Source organism: Lipotes vexillifer, unplaced genomic scaffold (genome assembly GCF_000442215.2).
Source record: "Lipotes vexillifer unplaced genomic scaffold, Lipotes_vexillifer_v1.1 scaffold1346, whole genome shotgun sequence".
Classification (NCBI taxonomy): domain Eukaryota; kingdom Metazoa; phylum Chordata; class Mammalia; order Artiodactyla; family Lipotidae; genus Lipotes; species Lipotes vexillifer.
Window position 1 is genome coordinate 463,103 of NW_006791409.1, and position 9,932 is coordinate 473,034.

Sequence of the window (9,932 nt, forward strand, 5' to 3'; positions counted from 1 at the left end):
ATATTGCTACTTTCAATCACATGAATCAATTTGCTCAGCACTAAAAGAATACTAAATTATAAAACTGTTAAAAAAATAACTTGTGTATGGCATGTTTTCATTTTAATTGTCAACTCAGACTAACACCAAGAGGAACAAACCCTGGACCTCTGGATAAATGGTTAGTAAAAGAGCTGTATCCTTTTCATTCTGTGTTTCTGGTACAAACTCAGATGCACAGCAGTCGTTCCCAAGTCACAACCAGAAGCTATGCTTTACACCCAGCTGCAGTCTGTTCTCAAAGAATACCATGTACCGTGGACAGAAAAATAAGAGGCCCACTGGATTTTTATTCTGCGTCAGCAATGTAATTACCTCTTTGTATTTTAAGTTAGGTTTCTTTTTAAAGGTCCCTGTGTGTATACACTCTGGAAAGTAAACAGAATTTCATAAATGTGCTGAAAATATCTTATTCTTAAATGACAAATACAAATTTATTCTACAAGCAATCTGTAATGTGTTATAAGAAATGTCAACATTTGGCTGCCATTAGTGAAGATCCAAAGACAGCACACTGTTTGATCCATTCGTCTATTATAGGTGTGATTTCAGAACAATTCTTAGTACCTTAATTCATGGTCATAAAAGGGATGGTAAATTTTGTACATCTAAGGGCTCCTCAACAGAGGAGTGAGAGTCTGCAAATATGCAAATCAAACCACCATCTCATTAAGAAAATCTAAGGAAAAAGGCCATGAAAAATGTGGAATATTTAGCTTATAGTACCTATTATATTCTTGAGCCAATCGTCTACACCCATTTTTAAAAATTTATGTTTTATAAACATTAGTCCCTTTAGATGAATGTTATAATTTCTAATACAAACCCAGCATCTTCAAGGTGTTGTGAAGATGTTCGCACTAAACACTTGTAAACTGGTAAATCTACTTGCAGAAATATTTCCTGTCCTTATACATATATTTTAAATTTCATGGACACTGGTTCAGTAACAGCCATGAATTAGAAATAAATAGCTTACTTTTTGGAAGTCATGTGACTCTATGAGGAGTTTAGGGTGCCCTTTTGTGCACTATAATAAAACTGAGTAGCACTTCCCTGCCCTGAAAAGAATGACAGCCCCTCCATGGAAACAACTAAATCCCTTTTTGCTCATGGAAAAGCAATACTGTGTGTGTCATTTGTTAACTGGATACAGTTATTTTTCATTCTGGGTTCTGGGAGATTCATTTTTTTCAATTTTGACAGAGACCCATGATATTGGTATAGTACTGCATTTTTGTTTAAGACATTTTTATTTTTTGATATTTCCTTTAAAGAAATCCAAATGGTTAAACCCCAGACCTCCCCAGTGTCTGTCGTTTGCTCAAATAGACTTACTCTGCATGCACAGACCATCCGTGCAGTTCTTGGATTGCAGGACGAGGCCGTCGCAGTCCTTGCCTCCGTTCTTGGGGGCTGGTGCCGTGCACTCCCTCCTGCGCCAGTGCGTGCACTCGGTCCCACAAGTTGACCACTTGCTCCATGAGGTCCACCTGCCATCCACTGCCACACAAAAACCAGCATTGGGTCAAAGGGAGAAGGAACTTTTTGAGGGCAGAGAGGAGCAGAGCACAAGCAGAAACAAAACACCACCAAACACTGAAGAAAATGTCCCCCCCCCACCTCGAGGAACACTGCATTCATTTTAACTGCTGTAGTAGTGCATGCTCTACATACATTGTGTGGGGCTCTTCGAACTTCCCTTACGAGGTGTGTGACTATTTCTTCGCTGACCAAGCAAACGGAAGCTTAATGGGACACACAGAAACCAAAGCTGTCACCAGGAGCTGCATAAAAGTAAATCCTGGTGGTTTTTCTATTAAAGGGGAAATGTCTGGATTTTGGATTGAAAATTAGGGAATCTCTTTTTGGATCCAAGATTCCCTCCTGCATAATGTAATGTGGGTAGTGCAAGTAAACCTCTGTGGGGTTCAGGAGAAGAGGCTGGTAGAGTGTGGAAGAAATCCATCCATCCATCCATCCGTCCATCTACCCACCTACCTGCACCCCTCATCTACATCCTATACACTCTTTATTTTTTCATCCATGCTGCTTGATTCTAACATCTTCTGCAATGACTTCTTGAAAAGACTATATTATTTTCCATTTATTATTTGATTATTTCATTCCATTATTTGATGGTATATGTTGCTATTTTTATTTTTAAAATAATATTTAAGCACATTCCTTAATGTGAATTAATTCACATTCCTGAATTCCTGTGATTCAGTCATTTAGAATAGATTCACTTTCTTCTTAATTTTTGTGCTTGACTTGTTAGTAAACTTCAGTGATAAAGAGCTAAGATATCTCTATGTTAAAAACGCACAACTTAAATACTCTAGTACATTCTTTAAAGGTTCTTACATAAATAAGAGGAAAATATTAAAGTAAGAGTTAAATTTTTAAAAATTTCCCTGAAATACATAAATAATCATCTAGGACTCAATGTAAGACAATCGCAAACATCATTTATTGAACATGCAATGTACACGTGTTATACCTACATATTGACAGAAATTAGATCAATTTTACTAATCTACATAGTTTGGGAAATCTGTGTGATTTCATATTCAAATTATTGTGTAACTATATGTATTATGCATAATACGTATAGAGATATAAATATGCCCACATGAAAAAATGATGAAAGTATTAATATTTCAATTGTACAGTTAGCTATATAAGCAACTCCCAGCTATATGAAGAAAAGACATTTGCTTTGACCTAGACCATCCCAAAGTACACACACAAACACACATTTCTATTTCAACTAAATGCTCAGTGCATTTCTAATTGTGGGAGTCAGTATGCAGACAAAATATAGGAGCATACAAGAGAAAATACTGAAATTCTTAGCCTAGCTAAGTGTCAAAGTTTGTTCCATAAATAAAAGCTCTCAGAGGATTCAGTGTGGGATACTGTTTTGATATTCGGAAATGAAAACAGGAATATAAAATTTATACTATGGTTTTCTCTCCAGTTCACTTCTCCAACCCATCTCTGAGAAAGTTCTACTAAAAGGATGAACCTGACATAAGTTAGGCACAATAAAGGGAAGTAAGTAGTCTTTGTATCTAAATAATGAAAGTGACAATATAATAGCTACCCCAATAGAATAAATAAATTTATGGGTTATTTCAAAATAATTTGAGCTCAATTTTTTAAATATATTTTATAATTGGACATTTTAGTGGGTTTTGGTTTTGGCAAATATTAACTTCAATTTACCAAAGGATAAGAGCTTGGGACAACATGAGATAGCACAGAAAGATGTTCAGAGGCAAAGGGATGCAATCTTGCTATAGGTACCATTGCAAATAACTCAAAATTAGGTGACCAACATGTACAGATAATAGATGACTGCACTGTATTTTCAAAATCCATTAGCTCATGTGTCAGAAAGCTTAGACTTCCATTTAATTCATTCCAGATGTTTTATTTGCCTTTGCCCAGAAACTGACACCAAATATCAAGTACTTCACCTAAAACATTTTCTAAATTTCAGTTCCAATTAATTTCCATGGCTTTCTGGACATCAAGGTTGTTATCCTAAATGTGTGGCTTTCAATGCTGCTCAAATGCCTTGAATTACAGATCCTGCAATCTTGGTTCCAACAGTTTTGTTGAGTAATAGAGAGGGATTATGTTTATGTGTGTTTAATCTCTTGTTTTATACTATTTTGTATGTTAGGGTAAAAAAGTTAAGTACTCTTTTGGGGGAAAAGACCTGAGGTCCCAGCAATGTAAGCACTGAATGGGATGACGGATTCAAATAATGTTTACCACACACTCCTGTGAAGAAGAAGGCTTTGTGGGACTTCCCTGGTGGCGCAATGGTTAAGAATCCGCCTGCCAGGGCAGGGGACACGGGTTCGAGCCCTGGTCCAGGAAGATCCCACATGCTGCGGAGCAACTAAGCCCGTGCACCACAACTACTGAGCCTGGGCTCTAGAGCCCGTGAGCCACAACTACTGAGCCCATGTGCTGCAACTAGTGAAGCCCGCATGCCTAGAGCCTGTGCTCTGCAACAAGAGAAGCCACCGCAATGAGAAGCCTGTGCACCACAAGGAAGAGTAGCCCCCGCTCACTGTAACTAGAAAAAGCCCGTGAGTAGCAACGAAGACCCAACACAGCCAAAAAAAAAAAAAGAATAAAGATTTGTATATATACCCTAAAACTTATTTCTAGAATGGGAGGAGACATTTGGAATGAGAGCGCTGGTTTGTTTACCTGGGCATAACGTGGTGCAGGCTATTTTCTGTACACTCTGCCCTTCACAGAAGGCACCACCATTGAGTGGGGCTGGGTTGGTGCAGGTCCTTGTGCGCTTCTGATACCCTCGTCCACAGCGGCTATTACACACAGACCACTCTGTCCAGGTAGACCAGCCACCATTTACTGGAAAGAGAGAAAAAATAAAATGTGAATTAAACATATGTGCATACACACAGAGACACACAAACCACACACAACACATAAAAGTTGTATCCCAAGTGACCATAAAAAAATCAAAAACTTCAAAGCTATAAGAGACCCTGGATATCATTTCACACGTATACACAATGGAGTATTACTCAGGCATAAAAAGAAATGAAATTGAGTTATTTGTAGTGAGGTGGATGGACCTAGAGTCTGTCATACAGAGTGAAGTAAGTCAGCAAGAGAAAAACAAATACCATATGCTAACACATATATATGGAATCTAAAAAAAAAAAAAGGGTTCTGAAGAACCTAGGGGCAGGACAGGAATAAAGACGCAGACATAGAGAATGGACTTGAGGATATGGGGGGGGGAAGGGTAAGCTGGGACGAAGTGAGAGAGTGGCATGGACATATATACACTACCAAACGTAAAATAGATAGCTAGTGGGAAGCAGCCGCATAGCACAGGGAGATCAGCTCGGTGCTTTGTGACCACCTAGAGGGGTGGGATAGGGAGGGTGGGAGGGAGGGAGGGAGGGAGACGCAAGAGGGAGGAGATATGGGAACATATGTATATGTATAACTGATTCACTTTGTTATAAAGCAGAAACTAACACATCATTGTAAAGCAATTATATTCCAATAAAGATGTTTAAAAAAAATAAAATTGCATTGCAGAGCTGAAGACTCTAAGCACAGAGACAAAGTGAATTATCATCTATTTACCTATCCAGAAAACAGGACTGAGTTCTCCTCTCCTTAGCCAGTGTTGTTTTAAAAACAATCCTCTTACCTAGTAAAGCTCCAAAAATTACTTCTGGCAACTTATCTCAAATAATATATGTTTACATCCTTATACCAAGGTTGTGAGTGACTATGAAGCATGGGAACTGATAAAATCATTTAGCCTTTTCTTAATAACAGATGACTGATTATTTTTCTTTAGCATATGTAAACTTTATAACCTTTAAAGGACTTTTAGTTAGTTTCATTAATAAGTGAATCTAGTTTTTAAAGAAGTCTCGATAGCTGGATTTTTAACTAATTGAGTATCTATTTGAATGAATTAGCGATTAGTTGATATAACTGAAATGGACACCTGTTTTGTGTATAAAGGGTATTTACGGTGTTTGGTGGAGCTGTCAGTGTAGGTGCGATGATAAAACCTACTCCCTGGGACTTCCCTGGTGGCGCAGTGGTTAAGAATCCACCTGCCAATGCAGGGGACACGGGTTTGAGCCCTAGTCCAGGAAGATCCCACATGCCGTGGAGCAACTAAGCCCGTGCGCCGCAACTACTGAGCCTACACTCTGGAGTCCGCGAGCCACAACTACTGAAGCTTGCATGCCTAGGGCCGGTGCTCTGCAACAAGAGAAGCCACAGCAATGAGAAGCCCGTGCACCGCAATGAAGAGTAGCCCCTGCTCGCCACAGCTAGAGGAAGCCCGCGCACAGCGACAAAGACCCAACACAGCCAATAAATAAATAAATATATTAAAAAACAAACAAACAAAAGAAAACCTACTCCCTAACACTATGTTCAGTACCTCTGCAGATCTTGCTCTAGAAAATACTCTGACATACTTTTGTATTTCAATATATGAGTCTGTGAAATCATTTTAATTAAGCAATTTCTAACAAAAATTATTTGCTGGTGGTTAAAGCACGGCACAACTAGTATATGTATCTGCTTCCTGATGGTAAAGAAGAGTGTTACTCAGATAACACAAACCCTACATGTGAACATCATATGCCCATCATCTCCTTCTCTAGAAACTTATGCAATAGACAATAATCATGAATGTGTTATACATACAGACATAGACTATTTTTCACTGGAGAGTTATTTTTAATATAAACTGAAATCAACTGTGATGCTCAATAATAGGAACATGGTAAACATGTATGTTCGTGAGATTGATTCCTAGGCAGCTACTGAAAATGACTCAGTATACATGCACCCTATGTTCATAGCAGCACTATTCACAATAGCCAAGGCATGTAAACAACCTAAATATCAACTGACAGGTGAATGGATAAAGAAGATGTACAGGGACTTCCCTGGTTGTCCAGTGGTAAAGAATCCGCCTTCCAATGCAGGGGACGCGGGTTTGATCCCTTGTGGGGGAAATAAGACCTCACACGCCGTGGGACAGATAAGCCTGTGTGCTACAACTACTGAGCTTGTGCACCTCACGAGAGAGCCCACGTGCTGCAAACTACAGAGCGCACATACTCTGGAGCCCGCACACAACTCGAGAGAGAAAAACCCACATGCCACAACTAGAGAGAAGCCTGCGCGCCGCAATAAAAGATCCCGCATGCCTCAACAAAGATCCCGTGTGCCACAGTTAAGACCCGATGCAGCCAAAAAATAAATAAATAAAGGGGAAAAAGGGGCTAGCCATCACAGCCTTATTTAAAAAAAAGATGTGGTACATATACACAATGGAATACTACTTAGCCATAAAAAAGGACAAAATAACGCCATGTGCAACAACATCGATGTACCTAGAGATTATCACACTAAGTGAAATGAACCAGAAAGAGAAAGATAAATACAATATTACTTATAGGTGGAATCTAAAATATGACACAAATGAACCTATCTATGAAACAGAAACAGAATAAGGGATATAGAGAAGAGACTTATGGTTGACAAGGGGGAGGGGGGTGGGAGAAAGAGGGATTGGGAGTTTGGGATTAGCAGATGCAAACTATTATATAGAGAATGGATAAACAACAAGGTCCTACTGTATAGAACAGGGAACTATATTCAATATCCTGTGATAAACCATAATGGAAAAGAATGTGTGTGTATATATATATATATGTATGTATAACTGAGTCACTTTGCTGTACAGCAGTAATTAACACAACATTATAATTTAATTATACTTCAATTAAAAAATAAATTTAGGGCTTCCCTGGTGGTACAGTGGTTGAGAGTCCGCCTGCCGATGAAGGGGACACGGGTTCGTGCCCCGGTCCGGGAAGATCCCACATGCCGCGGAGCGGCTGGGCCTGTGAGCCATGGCCGCTGAGCCTGCACGTCCGGAGCCTGTGCTCCGCAACGGGAGAGGCCACAGCAGTGAGAGGCCCATGTACCGCAAAAAAATTAATTAATTAATTAATTTAAAAAAGGATGCTGTAGAAGTCTATTTAATAATACATGGATATTGCAACATTATGTTTTAAGTAAAAAAATACATTTAGAATCCTTCTTTTAAAATCCTATTTATGCTAAGAAAATTCCAGTAGTATACATATCAATCTTTTTTAAAGCTACCTCTGGATGACAAAATGACAGGATTATAGGTATTTTTTTCTTTGAACGTTTTTCTGTGTTTCCCAAATTTTCTATAATGAATATATATTTGCAATCTAAAAATGATGCTAACAAAATTAAATATATACAACAGACTCTAAAATGAAATACTGGTTACATATGTATGTTTTTCTGTGGACTATTAGTGAGTCCAACCTATGAGCCTTGGACAACTTATTTTACAAGGCCATGAAAAGGACAAGCAGATGTTTGACAGGTAGAGATGCATTTAGCATTCCAAAAAGCAATTTAATCCACTCAACTTCACAAAACTCCAAATGTCATGGAATTGTCAGTATAAATTGCTTACCAACACACTGGCAAGCCAATATCATAAACTTTTAGAGAAAAGACAGGTCTTGAAGATCCTAGGCTTATTCCCTCATTTTACAGAGAAGGAGATACGGGCTCCGAGCATTCTGTTTAAGTGACCAACTGAAGGTCAGCTGGTGATAGAACTAGGCCTAGAACATAAGACTCCTGACCCCTAGTCCCATGCTGTTTTCTAAACTCAAAATGCTTTAGTTACTTGTGTTTGATTCTTCCTAAAGACAATGTTCAGCTTGTGCTTATGGATACTGAAAGCATGCCATACATAGGAAAAGAGATCTGCATGTATATTAAACATCTATGTAATACATCTATTTAGAGTCTGCCTTCATTAGTTATTTATGACTGGTACAAGCTGTGATGTGCCCCACTTCTCTTTTCCATTTCCAATGCTGTTAATTAAGTCGTTCAGAGAGTTTAGAAAAAGACAAAGTGGGAAACGTTTCATTTTGACTTAAGGAAATTTAACTTCAGAGTATTCAGAGGATTTAGAAAATATATTATGCATCTGTCCTGTAATGAAAATGACAGTTTTAAAGCATCACTACATTCAGGCTTTCGAACACATCACAGTGGTTTCTGTTCTCATAACACTCTATAGCATGAGGACACACCCAGCCAAATGGCACTACTTGCAGTAAGCAAGGGCCATGAGCCACATACTCGTGGCTGTCCTTCCTTCATAGTCATTTAGACAAATCTCCTGGAGTGTCATTTAACACTGAAGCGGCCATGAAGAGCTTCCTTACATTCTAAGTGGTAGCCATGTCATTCCGGAGGTGGCAGTACCTCAAAATATTTCTCAGGGTCATTCAGTTTCCTCTGAGACAATAACTCATCAACAATATGAAGACCTACTACGTATCTAACACAGTGAGAAATATATAAATTTATAGGGCTGTTCTCTTAGTCTACCAAGGAGCTTAAAAGCTTACCTGGGGAGATGGAATTACTAGTGAAATGATGAGAAAACCACTGAGTGCTAAAGCAGACAGGCAGATAAAAGCATCATGTGCTGCAGCAAAACTGGGGGCAGAATCATTTAGTACTTCTGGAGAAATGATAGGCTTAGAGATGAGATGGATTAGAAAGGGCCAGAGAGTGGAAGAGAAGCTTTCTGAAGAAGTCATCATGTTGAAACTTGCTACTACAGGGTTAGGATTAGGGCTGCTTGGCAATGGCAGCCCTTGTCTTCACTCTGGATGCCCCTGGTGGAGTGTAAAGCAAGTTCTAGGGAGTTAAAGTTGCTCTGATGTGTTCGGAGAGCATGTCAGCTCCAGTTTACCTGCGGTTTTGCAATCACTCTCCTGAGGCCCACAGAGAGAGCAGCAGACTGCCTGAAGCATCTTCATCTTGGAATTCCCTCTAGATCTTTGTAGTCCAGGCTATGGAGAGTGGGAGGGCCTAGGGAAGCAGGGAGTCATCCTGGTACTTAGGTGGATTTCCTTCATTTTCCTATAAGCTGACTGACAAAGGACTAGGGATTTCTAAGTCTAGTTTTTCTATGAGTATCAGGAAGGCTGTTAAACCTCAATGTCCACATGAGAAGCTGGAAGAGAGCCGCCATGGGGATTGAAAAGGGGCCTCTTCACCTGGTATTTTAAGATTAAAATGAGAAACTGCAGTTTGACTTCAACTAGATTGAGATCCCAAAAGCTCACTCACCATAGACTATGACAGTTGCAGTCGTGCTTTTCCTCTTGGCGACAATGTTTTTGGCAACACAAGTATAGTTTGCAGTATCTGAGAGGCGGGCCTGCTTGATGATGAGGTTGTGATCAATAGTAATATAAAAATTCCGATCTTCAGCA

General features: G+C 39.2%; 1 protein-coding gene across 1 annotated transcript in view; it reads right to left on the bottom strand.

The window, feature by feature from the left end:
- The window catches only part of UNC5C (unc-5 netrin receptor C), a 398,459-nt gene that overhangs the window by 58,926 nt on the left and 329,601 nt on the right, over positions 1–9,932 (bottom strand). Inside the window, exons 6-8 of the mRNA XM_007464392.1 lie at positions 9,787–9,932; positions 4,273–4,440; positions 1,378–1,542 (exon numbers count right to left, since the gene is read on the bottom strand). Of these exons, the coding sequence (XP_007464454.1) occupies positions 1,378–1,542; positions 4,273–4,440; positions 9,787–9,932 (479 nt within the window). The remainder of the gene's footprint in view (positions 1–1,377; positions 1,543–4,272; positions 4,441–9,786) is intronic.